General features: G+C 44.7%; 1 protein-coding gene across 6 annotated transcripts in view; it reads left to right on the forward strand.

Moving 5' to 3' along the window:
- Positions 1-374: 374 nt before the first annotated feature.
- Pigg (phosphatidylinositol glycan anchor biosynthesis class G) overlaps positions 375-17,005 on the forward strand; it is a 36,851-nt gene continuing 20,220 nt past the window's right edge. For 5 of the 6 annotated variants that reach the window (XM_042672768.1, XM_042672772.1, XM_042672770.1 and 2 more), the window contains exons 1-5: positions 375-555; positions 1,406-1,611; positions 3,082-3,291; positions 4,395-4,583; positions 5,323-5,464. In XM_042672768.1, coding sequence (XP_042528702.1) covers positions 405-555; positions 1,406-1,611; positions 3,082-3,291; positions 4,395-4,583; positions 5,323-5,464 — 898 coding nt within the window. In that variant the 5' untranslated portion in view covers positions 375-404. The remainder of the gene's footprint in view (positions 556-1,405; positions 1,612-3,081; positions 3,292-4,394; positions 4,584-5,322; positions 5,465-17,005) is intronic. The other variant, XM_042672769.1, reaches the window with a different exon arrangement.

The following is a 17,005-nucleotide window of genomic DNA, read 5'->3' on the forward strand; positions in this document are numbered from 1 at the left end:
GGGTCACAGCCCGGGTGGGTCGGGGCCCCGGCGTGGGGGTCGCAGCCCGGGTGGGTCGCAGCCCGGGTGGGGGGGGGCGCAGCCCGGGTGGGTCGGGGCCCCGGCGTGGGGGGGCGCAGCCCGGGTGGGTCGCAGCCCGGGTGGGGGGGGCGCAGCCCGGGTGGGGGGGTCACAGCCCGGGTGGGTCGGGGCCCCGGCGTGGGGGGGCGCAGCCCGGGTGGGTCGGGGCCCCGGCGTGGGAGGCGGTGCCAGGCCGGAGCGCACTCCTGGAGCAGGCGCCGGAAGTGAGCCCGCCGGAAGCCGGCGGCGGAAGGCCGGCCGCGCCGCGCTAGCGCGTTTCCGGCGGCCCGCGCCACTCCGGAAGGTGTGCGCAGGCGCGCGGCCGCCGCGCCCTCGGAGCCGAGATGCGGGTGGGCTCCGGCGCCTTCGCCGCCTGCTGCGTGGCGGTGGAGGTGGTGGGACTCGCGCTCTTCCTCCGGGGGTTCTTCCCGGCGCCGGTTCGCTCCTCCAGGGCCGAGCGCGGACTCGAGCCGCCGGCGCCCGAGCCCGCGGCCGGTATGCACCCCTCCCCGCCGCCCGCCGCCCGGGCCTCGCTCCGCCTGGCCCCGACGGGCTCCGCTCTGGTCTCCGCCCCAGAAGCGAGGCCGGTCCCGCACCCGTAGGCCCCACTGCGCCCGGCCCCCTCCGCCGGGCCTTTGGCCCCGCCACAGGCCTCGTCCCTTACGTCTTCTGTAACCCCTCCGTTTACTTTGTTATTTTTTTGTCGGTCGTGGGGCTTGAACTCGGGGCCTGGGCGCTGTCCCTCAGCTCTTCAGCCTTGAGGCGAGCGCTCCACCATTGAGCTACAGTTCCACTTCCGGTTTTCTGGAGGTTCATTGGAGATAAGAGTCTCACGGGGTTTCCTGCCGGGGCTGGCTTTGAGCCGCGATCCTCAGATCTCAGCCTCCTGAGCAGCTGGGATGACAGGCGTGCGCCACCGGCACCGGCTACGCCCCTCCTCTTTCATCCCCAGTGGTTAAGGCCATTCTGCCTTAGAACCTTCCTGGCTCTCACCCCACACGTGAGATAAAGTCTCTGGACAAAGGCCACCGAATGGCCATGTAAACACCCTGTAAGCCAGTCCACCCCCTACCTGCAAAGCCATGTTTTAAGTTCAGGACCCTTTTGTAAGGACTTCCCTATACCAGAACTCCTCACCACACCAAGGGCAGTTCACTACATGTTATTGGGGGTTATCTAAGCCTACTCATTGCAAATACTCTTTTCCTTTACCAGCCCTGCCTTATCAAGAACAGGCTGGCTTTTGGATGGGATACATAGATGTGACCACATATGTGCTAGAGAAACAGAAGATTATGAAAGTGCTTGTTTAAATTTTAATTGTACCGTTTTCGAACACTTTTAGGTACCAGTTCCAACTGGACCAAACTACCACCACCTCTCTTCAGTAAAGCTGTTATTATGCTTATAGATGCTCTGAGAGATGATTTTGTGTTTGGGTCAAAGGGTGTGAAGTACATGCCTTACACAACTTACCTCATGGAGAAAGGGGCATCTCACAGTTTTGTGGCTAAAGCAGAGCCACCCACAGTTACTATGCCTCGAATCAAGGTAAATTTCACGTGATGTTTTATAAGCTATAGTCTGGCTCTTCTACTTTTACCTCTGGAATTTAGTTTGGCACTGCCATTTTACTGGATCAGTACAATGCTAAAGTTACCACAGACAAGATGGAGCTGAAATCCATGACTTGTGCACCTTGTTAAACAGCCAGAGCTCTTCAGCTAAAGACTAGCGCTCTACCACTTGCGCTACAGCACAAGCTTTTTCTGCTTGTGTGGTGCTGAGGAATCGAACCCAGGGCCTCATGCTTACAAGGCAAGCGCTCTACCACTGAGCCATCTTCCCAGCCCTTTGGTAATGTTCTTTAGTCATCTGTAGGTTAGTTCCAACCCTGGAAGGAAATATGGTTGTCCAGTCTAGTATCCTGACATTATGCATAAGAAAATAAATGTAGGTAAGTTAAATGGCGTGCCCAAAGCTATGGAATGCTAATGATGAAACCAGTATGATCTGGCCTCTAGGAGTTCAGTCTGGTGAGGGTGTTTTTGAAATTAATGGTTCTTTGCCAAAGAATTATGAGTAAATGAAAAAGTGACTGCTCTGTGGATTGGCTTAAGAAGTACTTATTGAAGGAGGAGGCTACAAGGCTTGATAAGAAATGTACTCATTATCTTGCCCATGTAATTGTAACCCCTCTGTACAGTATTTTCACACACAAAAAAAAAAAAATCCAAAAAAAAAAAGAAGTACTTATTGAGTCCGTACTGTGTGCTCATATTGCAATGGATGCGTATTTGGAGGAAAATGGTATTTCTGCCTTACTGGGGATTTATTCTCCAATGAGGTATATAACCATTAAAGACAAGTGAGCAAACAAGTAAATTCGCAGTTCTTGTGTGATCACTGCATGACTGAAAAACAGAACGCTGATACTCAATGTTGGGTGTGGAATCAGTTCAGATTGGGGACAGTAGAGCCTTTCTGAGGGACTTACAGGCACTCACAGACTGGCAGCATAAGTAAAAGTGTTGGGGCAGAAATGAGCAGAAACAAATGATTTTCCTCCTGCTGGACTGTTAAAGGCTGGAGTGTGGTAGACTTCAGGAATTTGCTCATCCCATGGAACAGATTTGAATCAATAGGAACCCAATGGAGTCTGAATATACAGGTTCATGTTTTCAACACATATCACACAGCCATTTAACTCTGTTACTAACCCATAGTTTCTATGGCACTGCCTTTGTCTTAACTGTCCCTGTCTCCTCCTTTACTCTCTTACTCTCTGAAGTGATGAGCCATGTTAGTTCAGTTAAGTCTTCATTATTGAATTTGCTGAGTTTTGCAAAATCTGTCTCCTTTCTCCATTCTCACGCTAGTTGGTGTCCTGGCATTGGTTTATCCTCCAGTACTGGTCAGGCCCTAGTTCTGTGCCTGCCTGTTTCAGCTGCCAAATGATCTTCCTGCTTCCCATATTGCATTGTTTGATCCATGTTCTAACATGAATGTTTCTTCCTGCAGGCGTTGATGACGGGGAGCCTCCCTGGTTTTGTTGATGTCATCAGGAACCTCAATTCTCCTGCGTTGCTAGAAGACAATGTGATAAGACAGGCAAAAGCTGCTGGGAAGAGAATAATCTTTTATGGAGATGAAACATGGGTTAAATTATTCCCAAAGCACTTTATGGAATACGATGGTACAACCTCATTCTTTGTGTCAGATTACACTGAGGTCAGTCTTCAAAATAGAGAAATATGTTACCCTGAGTAGAGCCTAGCACTGCCATTTCCTGCTGAGAAGCAATGCTGTTATTTGTGTGTCATTAATTTATAGAATAGTATAGAGAGACTATAGAAGTTATTTATACACATAATCGCTTACAAATGGAGTCATTAACCTTGATGCATGTGTGAGTGGAGATCTGCAGGTCCCACAGTGCAAAGCATATTGGCACTCACTGAGGTCACAAGAGATTCAGGAAGGGCACTACAACAGAGTAGCTGTGACAGTGAGGTCTGCAGCTGAGCAGGATGCTGGCCCTGTGGAAAGATGCTTAACTGATGGTGTCTCCATGACATTCTTTTCAGATATAAAAGAATTTATGAGTGTTGTTTCTTGCCTCAAAGAATACTTTTTGTAGGACTGCTGGTTAGCCTAACTCTGGCCACTGTGCTGTCCTTTGCCCTTTATTACCTGACAGAAACTTAGGCCTGTTTAAGTTGCTCATTTAGTTAAGCCCAGTAGTGATTTCACAGAAAAGAACTTCTTGTCAGAACAGCCCTTACTTATTTTAATTATATATGTGTAATGTCTACAAAATAGAGACATTTGAAAAAATAACCAAAAAACCCCACAAAATACTAGGCATAAAAGCTTAATCTAAGCCACACAATGGTGGCTCACACCTGTAATCTTAGCTACTGAGGAAGCTAAGACCTGAAAGATTGTGGTTGAAAGCTAGGCTGGGGAAGAAAAGTCTGCATGTCCAGTTAGCCAGCAGAACAGTGGACTGGAGGTATGGCTCCAGTACCAGAACACCAACCATGAGCAAAAAAGCTGAGTGAAACATGAGACCCTAAGTTCAGTCCCCTGTACCAGCAGGGGGAAATTGCATAATCTTAACACTATAATGTTCATTTATTTATTGATTTTTAGTAACAGGATTTTTGCTGTTTGTTTTCCTTGTTTGCTTTGGTTTGGCTGTTTCGTATTTTCAGTTCCTGTGAGTCCTGTTATCTAAGATAAACTCCTAGATTTGGCTGTTGCTCTTTCTTGGGAGTAAAGAGCTAGAGAAAATTGGACATGCTATCTATATGTACTTTTCTTCTGCCAAGGTGGATAATAATGTCACAAGGCATTTGGATAGAGTATTAAAAAGAGGAGACTGGGACATCTTAATCCTCCACTACCTGGGACTAGACCATATTGGCCACATTTCTGGGCCCAACAGCCCCCTGATTGGACACAAGCTTAGCGAAATGGACAGCATCCTGATGAAGATTCACACCTCACTACTCTCAAAGGTGAGGCTCACTGGGATGTGTTGCATTGTGACAAGAGTTTCATGTTGTCGATATTTCCTAAGAGGACAGGAACTGCCTGAACGAGCACCACTTCTGCTATCAGTCTGCCAGCCATGCTTCAGCTACAGGTGTTGCCACATGGACTCCCTCCATTTTCCATGCAGCCCCGGGGGTACCTTGTAGATTACTGTTCTTAGGCAAACAGTCTCTCCTAGAGTTTATGTTCTTACCAGAAGAGGCAAATAAAAACACAGTAAGCAAGAACTCAAGTATACCGAAAAGCTGTTGGTGCCACAGAAAAACATGGGCAGGAGGAAGCAACACCTCTGTTCCAAAGAGGCCATATTTAGAGCAGTCTTCTTGGAGGACATGTACAGTGTGAACAGACTCGAAGCAGCAAGGGTCAGGTGGAGCCCACCTGGTACAACAGGTCAGCGGAGGTCTGGGCAGAGAAGCCTTGTAGATAACTCAAGTCCCTATCTGAGTACTGTTTTATTCTCAAATAATCCTGCAAGATAGATTCCTATAGTATGTCCATCAACAGATGAGAAAGATGAGCCTAGAAGACTTGGGCTCAAACTCTCATAGCCTAGAAGTGATAAATCCCCTGTTCTCAGAGGCCAGAACATAGCCCTGCTGTGTCTGAACTATGCACAATTCTTTTTTCACCTGTGATAGGGTCTGATCTTAAGATGATGTGCACACTAGTATAGCCAACAGGTTCTCCTTTGCCTTCCAGGAGAGAGAGACTCTGTCACCTAACTTACTGGTTCTCTGTGGTGACCACGGCATGTCTGAGACAGGGAGCCATGGGGCCTCTTCCACAGAAGAAGTCAGCACACCGCTGCTCTTAATCAGCTCTGCATTTGAGAGAAGACCTGGTAAGAATTGGGAATCACTGGCTTTTCAAAACTTAATGTTTTTTAAAACCATGCTGCAGAAGCTGTTTGAGTTTGAAATATTTTGGGCAATGTGAAAATGAAAATTACAGAGAAAAATAAATCAGGATTTGCAGCTTCTTCCCTTACCTTCTTTTTTTGTCTTCAGTGGTTGCTGTAGGTTTTTGTTGTTGCTGTTGTTGTTGTTATTTGGTTTGTTGGGGGTGGGGGGGGTTGGCCAGTCCTGGGACTTGAACCCAGGGCCTGGGCACTGTCCCTGAGCCTCTCTGTGCTCACGGATAGCACTCTACCACTTGAGCTTCTGTGCTACCTCTGGCTTTTTCTGTTTATGTGATACTGAGGAATTGAACCCAGGGCATCATGCATGTTAGGCAAGCACTCTACCACTAAGCCACTTTCCCAGCCCAGGGTTTATTTTGTGTGTTGTTTTTTTGGGGGGGGTCCGGTCATGGGGCCTGAACTCTGGGCCTGGGCGCTGTCCCTCAGCTCTTCAGCTCAAGGCTAGCGCTCTACCACTTGAGCCACAGCGCCACTTCCGGCTTTTTTCTTTTTGCTTATGTGGTGCTGAGGAACTGAACCCAGGGCCTCAGGCATGCAAGGCAAGTGCTCTACCACTGAGCCACCTTCCCAGCCCCCCAGCCCAGGTTTTAGTCAGTTTGTTTTGTTTTTGGTATCAGTTGCATAAGGGAGGCTTTGTTGTGATACTTCCCTACAGACATACAAAATCCCTTGATCAAACTCACCCACTATGTGACTCCCTGTCCCATTCCCCCCACCTACACAATTTCAGCAGGTCCAGGTTTTTATACATGCATAAAAAAATACTTCAACCATATCTCCCTTATTTACCCTTTAGGTTGGCCCTCCCCTTCCTGCTGGTGCCTCCTCCCTCCTCACAACAGATCCTGCTATACTTAAATGTTTTCCATTTTTTAGTGACAATTAATGGTACAAAAGCGTTTCACAGCAATACTTCACACACACACACACACACACACACACACACGCTCTGTCCTCATTCTTCCTATTCTTGCTATTCTACAATAGCTTTCAGTGAGATTCCTCATGCCACCTAAATATAGATGGCATAGATGTATTCCAGTATTATTTGGCTTCCATCATTCTCTTTCCAGCTCCTCTTTCTCCTCATCCACTCAAACAATCCCACAGTTACAATCATGGGGTATATGTGATGAGTAGGATGTATCTTTTAGCTCTAGATTCCACAGATGAGTGAACTCATGTCATATTTGGTTTTCTGAGCTTATATTATCTCCCTCAACATGATAATCTCTAGCAGTACAAATGCTTTTTTGAAGGAATTTCATTTTTGGTATTTTACTGTCTGAGTATCTGGAATTAGTAAAAGAAAATCTCCAGTAGCTTACAAACATCAGAACTGCATATGTAAACTGAAGAAAATAAACACTAGCTTTTCTCAAGTCCCCACTATTCAAATCCATATATTGAATAGCAACATCAGCAAGAGTCAGGGATTAAACAAAGCAAGGTTTACTAATACACTATTCATCAGAGCTCAGCACAACCCATACTTGACTCATTGGCCCATCATCCCTACGTAGCTGCCTGCCTCTGGTCCTTTTGGCTCCTTGTGGGTCTGGGCCTCTGCCTCCTTCCTGTTGACGTGCCAACGGCTCACATGCTACACCAGAAATCAGCCTGTTCTAACAGTTGTCTGTTTTGGTTTTTTAAAGAATCCTTGTCTTCTCATTATGCCCATTTTATGAGCCAGGACTATACTCTTTAGTGTATTCAGAGTTGGGTGACCATTGTCATAGTCAGTTTTTTTTTTTTTTAAATTTTATTTTATTGTAAAGCTACTATACAGAGGGTTACAGTTACATGAGTGAGGTAATGAGTACACTTCCTCTTGAACATGGTTACCCCCTCCATTGTTTTCCCCCTACCATCCCCTCCCTCCCTCCCTTCCCTGAGGTTCTTTTTTTTTGATTGTGATTAAATGATTACATAATTTCAAAGTCACAAGTTCATTCTAACTTCCCTGGAGCAAATTGTCTACCACAGTCTGTAATATATAACAGTGTTCACATGTTATATACCATGTTTGTGATCAGCAGCATGGGGATATTTAGTAGTGGTTCAACCAGATGAGCGGGAGTTCTTTGTTTCTTAAGTCCTGTTAGTTTTGTCGTATCACCTAACCTTTTGGATTTAGCATCCACTTATCAGGGAGACCATGTACCGTTTGTCTCTTCGTTCTTGGCTTACCTCGCTCAACATGATTCCTTCTAGCTCCATCCATTTCCCTGCAAATGCCATTATTTTGTCATTTCTAATGGCTGCATAATATTCCATTGTGTATAGATACCACAATTTTTGGATCCATTCATCTGTGGTGGGGCATCTAGGTTGTTTCCATATCCTAGCTATTGCGAACAGTGCTGCAATAAACATGGAGGTACACGTGTCCTTGTATATTGGTTCCTGTTGTTCAGGGTAGATGCCTAGAAGTGGTATGACTGGGTCGTAAGGGAGGTCAATCTTTAGCTTTCTAAGGACCCTCCAGACTGCTTTCCAAAGTGGTTGTATAAGTGTACATTCCCACCAGCAGTGTAATAGGGTTCCTCTTTCTCCACATCCCCTCCAGCATTTGTCGTTGGCTGATTTGTGGATGTGGGACATTCTGACTGGGGTAAGGTGGTATCTCAGGGTTGTCTTTATTTGCATTTCCTTCACCACCAGGGATGATGAACATTTCCTCATGTGTTTCTTTGCCATTTTTATTTCTTCATTTGAGAAGTCCCTCTTTAGTTCCCTTGCCCGTTTAGTAATTGGTTTGTTAGGTTTGGGAGGGATTAGTTTCTTGAGTTCCCTGTATATACAGGATGTTAACCCCTTGTCTGATATATTGCTGGTAAATATTTTTTCCCAATTAGTTGGTTGTCTTTCTAGCTTAGTTGCGATAGATTTAGCTGTGCAGAAGCTTTTTATTTTAAGGTAGTCCCATTTGTCGAGTCTCTCTCCAACTTGTTGTGACCCTGGGACTCTGTTCAGGAAGTTCCTTCCTGTGCCTATTAGTTCAAGTGTCTCTCCTACTCTGTCCTGCAGTAGTTTCAAAGATTCAGGTTTAATGTTAAGGTCTTTAATCCATTTTGAGTTGATGTTGGTGCATGGTGATAGGCTGGGGTCCACTTTTAGTTTTCTGCATGTGGCTGCCCAGTTTTCCCAGCACCAGCGGTTGAAGAGGCTGTGTTTCTTCCATTGTATGTCTTTGGCTCCTTTGTCGAATATCAGCTGGCTGTAGGCCTGTGGATTTATATCTGGATCTTCTATTCTGTTCCATTGGTCTTCGGGTCTGTTTTTGTGCCAGTACCATGCTGTCTTTGTTATTATAGCTCTGTAGTAGAGTTTGAAGTTCGGCATGGATAGCCCTCCCATATTGTCTTTATCCCCTAGAATTGTTTTGGCTATTCTAGGTCTTTTGTTGTTCCATATAAATTTTTGGACTGTTTTCTGTATTTCAGTGATGTACGTCATTGGGATTTTAATAGGAATTGCATTGAATTTGTATATTAGTTTTGGAAGTATCACCATCTTTACTATATTAAGTCGGCCTATCCAGGAGCATGGGAGGTCTTTCCATTTCCTAGTGTCTTCTGCAATTTCTTTCTTTAACTTTTTATAGTTCTCATTAAATAGTTCTTTTACATCTTTGGTTAGGTTAATTCCTAAATATTTTATTTTTTGGGAGGTTATTGTGAATGGGGTTGCTCCCTTTATTTCCCTCTCTTCCTGTGCGTTATCAGTGTATAGGAAGGCAACTGATTTTTGTGGGTTTATTTTGTATCCTGCTATTTTGCCGAAGTGACTTATGATTTCTAAAAGTTTGGGGATGGAGTTTTTGGGATCGTGGAGGTATAGTATCATGTCATCTGCAAAAAGGGATAGTTTAACTTCTTCTTTCCCTATGCGGATCCCTTTAATGTCTTTTTCTTGCCTTATTGCCCTGGCTAAGGGTTCTAGGACTATGTTGAAGAGGAGTGGAGACAGTGGGCATCCTTGCCTTGTTCCTGTTTTTAGGAGGATTGGTTGTAGCTTTTCCCCATTAAGTATAATATTGGCTATTGGTCTGTCATAAATGGCTTTTATTGTTTTTAGAAATGTTCCTTCTATTCCTATTTTCTCCAGAGCTTTTAGCATGAATGAATGTTGAATTTTATCAAAGGCCTTTTCTGCATCTGTGGCGATAATCATGTGATTCTTGACCTTGGCTCTGTTGATATGCTGGATTACATTTATTGACTTACGTATGTTAAACCATCCCTGTGTCTCTGGGATGAAGCCTACCTGATCATAGTGTATTATTTTTTTTATGTGTTTCTGGATTCTGTTAGCTAGAATCTTGTTAAGGATCTTTGCATCTGTGTTCATCAAGGAAATTGGCCTGTAATTCTCCTTTTTGGTTGGGTCTTTGCCTGGTTTGGGGATGAGTGTGATATTGGCTTCGTAGAATGAGTTTGGGATAGCTCCCTCCTTCTCTGTTTCTCTGAAGAGCTTGAGGAGTATGGGTATTAGTTCTTCTTTAAAGGTCTTATAGAATTCTGCTGTGAATCCATCTGGTCCTGGGCTTTTTTTTGTTGGAAGACTTTTGATAGCTTCCTGTATCTCATTATAGGATATTGGCTTATTTAATTGGTTAACTTCTTCTTTGCTCAGTGTGGGTAACTTGTATTTCTCTAAGAATGCATCCATTTCTGCCAGATTTTCTTCCTTTAGAGAGTATAGCTTTTGAAAGTAGTCTGTTAGAATTGTTTGGATATCTTGGGTACGTGTTGTGATGTTTCCCGTGGCATCCCTAATCCTATTAATATGGGTTTCCTCTCTTCTTTTTTTAATTAATCTTGCCAACGGGCCATCAATTTTGTTTATTTTTTCAAAGAACCAGCTTTTTGTTTGGTTTATTTTGGTTATGGTTTTCTGATTTTCTAATTGGTTAATCTCTGCTCTCAATTTGGTTATCTGGCTTCGTCTAGTAGCTTTAGGTCCCATTTTTTCTTGTTTTTCTAGCTGTTTTAGTTGCAACATGAGATTATTTACTTGGTCTGTCTCCATTCTCTTGATGTGGGCACTGAGGGCAATAAATTTGCCCCTCAGGACTGCTTTTGCTGTGTCCCACAAGTTTCTTTGTGAGGTGTTTTCATTTTCATTGAGTTGTAGGAAATGCTTTATTTCTTCTCTGATCTCTTCTGTTACCCAGGCCTTGTTAAGGAGTGTGCTGTTCAATTTCCATGTATTAGAGAAATTTCTGCGGTATGCTTTGTTATTGAAAGCTAGCTTGATTCCACTGTGGTCAGATAGGATACAGGGGATTATGTCGATCCCTTTGTATTTGCTTAAGTTCCTTGCATGAACTATGATATGGTCTATTTTGGAGAAAGTTCCATGAGCTGCTGAGAAGAATGTGTACTGTGTTGTTTTAGGGTGAAATACTCGGTAGATGTCAGTTAATTCCGCTTGAAGTATGGCCTCACTTAATTCGGTAGCTTCTTTGCCAATCCTCTGGTTGGTAGACCTGTCCTTTGGTGAGAGTGGCGTGTTAAAGTCTCCTAGTATTATCGTATTGGGATCTATTTTATTCTGTAAGTTTGAGAGCATTTGTTTGACATATCTGGGTGCCCCGATATTTGGGGCATATAAGTTGATGATGGTTATATCCTCCTCTTGGATTGTTCCCTTTATTAATATGTAGTGTCCGTCCTTGTCTTTCTGTACTGATTTTAATGAAAAGTTTATTTTGTCAGATATCAGGATAGCTACACCTGCTTTCTTATTGGGGGAATTTGATTGGTAGATCCTTTTCCACCCCTTCACTCTGAGTTTGTTTGTATGTTTGGCTGAGAGGTGGGTCTCCTGAAGGCAACAGATGGATGGGTCTTGTTTTCTGATCCAGTCCTCAGTTCGTTTTCTTTTAATTGGCGAATTCAGCCCATTTATATTAAGAGAAAGTATAGAGAGATGCATTGTTGTCCCTGCCATTCCGTTTTCCTAAGTTTTTCTTCTTTCCTTTCCTCCTGTGCTTGCTCAGTTAGACTTTGAGTAATGCCTGTTTGGGGCAGGTCCCAGTTCCTGGTTGCTTTCTTCAGGTTGTGTCCCCCCTCTTAGAATTCTTTGTAATGCCGGCTTAATGTTTATGTATTCATTTAGTTTTTCTTTGCTATTAAAAGTTTTCAGTTCTCCATCGAATGTGAATGCTAGCTTTGCCGGGTATATCAGTCTGGGTTGGCAGTTATTGGCTCTCAGGGCTCGTATGGTGCTTTCCCAGGCTTTTCTTGCATTCTTTGTTTGTGTGGAGAGATCTGTAGTGATTCTAATTTTTTTCCCGTTGTTGTATAGCTCCTTCTTCATTTTTGCTGCATGCAGGATTGTTTCCTTATTATTCAGATCCATCATTTTTACTATAATGTGTCTAGAAGTGTTTCTCCTGGGATCTTGCTTGTTGGGTGTTCAATAAGCTTTTGTGATGTAGTTAAGATGGTCGTTTTTGAGGTGGGGAAAATTTTCATTGACTATCTTGTTAAATAGGTGTTGCATTCCCTTGCTCTGGAATTCCTCACCTTCGTCCACTCCGATTATGCGAAGGTTAAATTTTTTAGCATTATCTGCTTGCTCTTGAATTTCCCTTTGGTTTAATTTGAGTGATTTTTCCATATCTGTCACTTTTTGGTCCAGTTGGTGTATTCTGTCTTCTGTATCTGACACTCTACCTTCCATTTCATTCACTCTGTTGACCGTGGCTTCTATTGTGGTTTGCATGGTGGAAATGGATCCCTTTATGGATTCAATGTTGGTTCTCAGAGTACTGATCTCACCTCTCAATGAGGTGAGATCATTATGCATTACCTCTAATTTGGCGTTTATCTCACTTCTTACTGAGGTTTGTGCAGCTTCTATTTTTGCATCCAACTTTTGTTTGATATCCTGTATATCTTTTGATAGTTCATCCTTGTGCTCTTTCAATTTCTGATCCATTTCTCGCTTTATTTCTTGAGTCATTGCCTCCAGCAACCCTTGGATGTAGCTTTTGTCTTCCATTCCTGCTTTGCTCCCACTGGGGCTCTCCCCAGCGTGGCTGCTGGCTTTTGAGGTGAGCTTGCTGTCCTGGGTAGTGGTAAACCTTGTGATTTTTCTCTGTGATTTTCGCATGGGGGTTCAGGAGACTGCTCTTCAATCTTGTTTTGGTGTGTCTGTCTTTGTTTGGTTGCTGATTCTGTATTGGTAGAGAGAGTCTGTGCCTGATCTGGATTTTGTTGGGAGCCTATTTCCAGCTGCTATTCTGACTTACTTAGGATTCTCAGCTCTCTGCTGTAGATTGCTGGCAATTCCCGCCTTTGGAAGGGTTGAGCAGCCTAGACTGCTTGTGTTTGCTCCTGCGGGTGCTCTTGGGAAGATCAGATGCTCTGGATGCACTCTCCCAAATACTGGAGTCTGCTATGGGCTCCTGATTTGTTTTTGTTTGTTTGTTTTGGGCTGGTTGTGGGCTTGAACTCTAGGTTTGGGTGCTGTCCCTCAGCTCTTCAGCTCAAGGCTGGCACCCTACCATTTGAGCCACAGCCCCACTTCTGACCCTTTTTGCTTTGTTCAGGCGCCGGTCCCCGGGCCTGGTTCCGGCCCCAGCCTGGAGCGCGCTCGTTAGGCCTGTGCTAATGTGTATACCACCTAGGTTATGCAGCCTGGAGGACACAGTTCAAATTTCTTCTACTGTTGGTAGTCTTGACCCAGGGGCGCTGTTCCTGGCTTGGGCATTTAAGCTCCCTTCCAGGGGCGCTCTTGCTCTGGCCTGGCCAGCAGAGTGTGCTCCACCGGCTGGTGGAGCTCTCGAACAGTTCCCAGTTTTAGTGGGTCCTGTGGTCCAGGTGTTGGGGTAGGGAGTCTAGGTCAGGGTCTGGGGATTCCCTCCAGCTCTGGTCTCCCTTGATGGATTCACTGTCCCCTGTGGGGTACTCATCCAGTAGGTCGTCAGTTGTTGTTGCAATCCGAGTTCAGTTGGGGTGGTTGCGGGCTGGGTTGGGTGGCCCCTGCCTGGTCGTTGCGATCGCGATTGGGCGGGTGGTCTGCGGGCAGGTCCCTTCGTCGCGCTGCTGGTGCTGGGCGGCTTTGGCGGTATGGAGCCTCTCCGCTCCGGTGGAGAGTGAGGGGTGGGGGTGGGATCCTCGTGGAGACTCCCGGCTGGTAGGTTTCTCTGTTCCTGGCCATCCGCTGTTCTGCAATCCGGTACCTGGTGATCTGCAAGCAGCCCCCTGTGTCTCTGTGGCTCCGGCAGCCCCCGCCGGGCCGGCTGGCCGGCGGCTTGGCGCACTGCCGCGCGGCCAGTAAAGGTTGGGGGAGGGGTCTTCGCTCTTCTCTGTTCTGAATTTCTTCTTTTCCTCTCTTTCTTTTTTTGTTATTTTCCACCTCTGGTTTTTCTCTGAGTGTTCGTCTTTTTGTTGTTGTCGGTCTCTTGGGGAGATTAAGTGTTGGAACTCGAACTCTCTTTTTGGTTGGAGAGAGCTGTGGCGTTTCCCTACTGCCCCGTCGCCATCTTGTCTGTCATAGTCAGTTTTAGGACATTTTCATCACCTCAAAAAGGAACTTGTTAGCCTTCCCATTCTCCACCTCTAGGCATTTGCCAGTCTGCCTTCTGTGTCTGTAGATGATATTTCATGTAAGTGGAATTTATAGCACACTGGCCTATGTCTGGTACTTTTCAGTTATGATCATGTATTTCCAGGTTCATCCAAGCTACAGCATGTCAATCCTTCATTACTTTTATTGTTTTGTTTTGTTTTGTTTTTTGGGGGGTCTGGTCATGGGGCGTGAATGCTGGGCCTGGGCGCTGTCCCTCAGCTCTTCAGCTCAAGGCTAGCACTCTACCACTTGAGCCACAGCACCACTTCCGGCTTATTTCTTTTTGCTTATGTGGTGCTGAGGAATCAAACCCAGGGACTCTGGCATGCAAGGCATGCGCTCTACCACTGAGCCACCTTCCAGGCCCATTACTTTTATTGTTAAATTATGTTTTATTGTATGAATGTACCACATCATTTACCATTCATTGATGGAGGGTCAAATAGATTGCTTTAACTGTGAACATTTCTGTCCTGTGACAATTTGTGTTTTCTTCTGGTGTAATTTTCTCATTCCAGTACAGCTCTGCCCTCACCTCTACCTGTTAGGATTAAATATGTTGCATTTCTATGGGTTATAGGCTGGCAACATAATTAAATACACATGGCTATTGTTTTTTACTCGAGAGCGGAACAGGAAAGAGGGGCTTTGCACTGTCTTTTAAATAGGTACTGTAATGGTGCTCTTTGACTTTTTGGAAGACCCACATTATTGTCTGGAGTCACTTGTTTCAACCAGAAAACCTTGTTTCGTGTTTCTTATAAGGCAAGTTTGCTAGCAACAAATTGTTTTCTTAAAATCAGATGATGTCCTTTTTCCATCTTCTCCATTGAAATAGTTTCACTGGATATATGATATCTAGTTGACAACCACTTATACTCTACCAAAGGCTCTGCCTTTGGCCTCTGGGTTCTAATGAGAAGTTACCAGTATGTAATTGTGGCTCCTGTCTCTTGGTCTTTTTTCAGTTTCACTACAGTGTCTTTTTTTTTTTCTACAACTTGAAGTTTTAGCCTTTTGTAGATACTTTGTTCATCCAATTTGGGACCTTTACCCTCTGTTTTTCTGCTCATCTTTAACTGTGAGTGCCGTTAATAACTTTTTCACTTCCATTATTTCTTTTTAGTTCTTTCCTGATAGTTTCTTACTCTATTGAAATGCTATTATCTTGCCTCCTTTGCTTAACACATGATTTGATCAGTTCTTTGACACATTTGCTGGGCTACTTTGAAGTCTTTGTCTATTAAATCTGCTGTTTGGATTCTTTCGCAGTAGGTGCTTTGTTTCATATTTGTCACACCATTTCTTTGAAAACCTCCAGATTTTTGATGAAAACAGAATTTTTATTTAGTTATTTATTTTTTTTGGGTCCGGTCGTGGGGCCTGAACTCGGCCTGGGCGCTGTCCCTCAGCTCTTCAGCTCAAGGCTAGCGTTCTACCACTTGAGCCACAGCGCCACTTCCGGCTTTTTTCTTTTTGCTTATGTGGTGCTGAGGAATCAAACCCAGGGCTTCAGGCATGCAAGGCAAGCGCTCTACCACTGAGCCACCTTCCCAGGCCTGAAAACAGAATTTTTTAAGTGATAAAGTGCAGCAAATCTGGACAATAGTCCCTCCTCATCCAGGACTTTTTATTTCTCTATTGACTTGAAGACTGTTGCAGGAAATTCTCTTTTCCTGCAGTGCTGCTGCACGGGCCCAGCCTGAGCATGCACACAGTCTTCAGGGAAGGCCTTGCAAGCTACTGCTTCTGTTCTCTCACCCCACTGTGAAAAATCCACTAATTGCTAGCTGATTGTTCTCTTGTTTGTGAAAAGAAAACAGGAGCATGGGAAGGTAAGAGATGCTTGTGCCTCCTCTTCAGCAGGCAGACATCACTAACAGTTCAGCTATAGGATAGGAGATGCCTGTGTGCCTGGCTTCTACTGCCCTGTGAAGTTTGTCCTGGAGGACAAACATGGTTATTCACAGGCCAAAAAAAAGGGTTTTGTGTGTGTGTGTGTGTCTGTGTGTGTGTGTGTGTGTCTGTGTGTCTGTGTCTGTGTCTGTGTGTCTGTGTGTACCAGTCCTGGACTCTGTACTCAAGGCTAGTAGTGCTCCACCATTTGAACCATAGCTCCACTTCTATTTCTTTTGGTAGCTAATTGGAAATAAGAGTCTCACAGACTTTCCTGCCCATGCTGGCTTAGATTCAGATCTCAGCCTGAGTAGCTAGGATTACAGATGTGAGCCTCTATACCAGCTAAAATTGGCATTCATTATTTTGGAGGTGTGTATTTTTGTTATTGTGAAGGTGATGAACAGAGAGGTTACAGGTACATAAGTTTAACTTTTTTTTTTTTTTGCCAGTCCTGGGGCTTGAACTCAGGGCTTTGGCGCTGTCCCTGAGCTTCTTTTGCTCAAGTCTACCACTCTACCACTTGAGCCACAGCTCCACTTCTGGCCTTTTCTGTTTATGTGGTACTGAGGAATTGAACCCAGGGCTTCATGCATCCGAGGCAAGCACTCTACCACTAAGCCACATTCCCAGCCCCAGTTTAACATTTCTGTTTGAACAATGTCAGTTCTTTCCTCATTTTCTCCCAGTTAAAATTGACATTCTTAAAACATCAAATGTTCTCAAAGAACATTAGTGTTTTTACCAAGATTTAGTAGATTGTCTTGAATAAAAGTTTTTCCTTTGTTTATGTCCTTCAGCAATTCCCAGACTATAAATGGTAGTTATTGGATTTTTTTGGTTTTGGGGTTTTTTTTGTTTGTTTTTGATGCTGAGCCTGGGGTTTGAACTCAGAGCCTGCGCACTGTCCTTGAGCTTGTTGTGCGCATGTCTAGTATTCTACCACTTTGAATCACAGTGCCATTTCCAATAGTTAACTGG

The sequence above is a fragment of the Dipodomys spectabilis genome, unplaced genomic scaffold, assembly GCF_019054845.1.
Source record: "Dipodomys spectabilis isolate Male_0828 unplaced genomic scaffold, ASM1905484v1 ptg000771l, whole genome shotgun sequence".
Lineage (NCBI taxonomy): Eukaryota > Metazoa > Chordata > Mammalia > Rodentia > Heteromyidae > Dipodomys > Dipodomys spectabilis.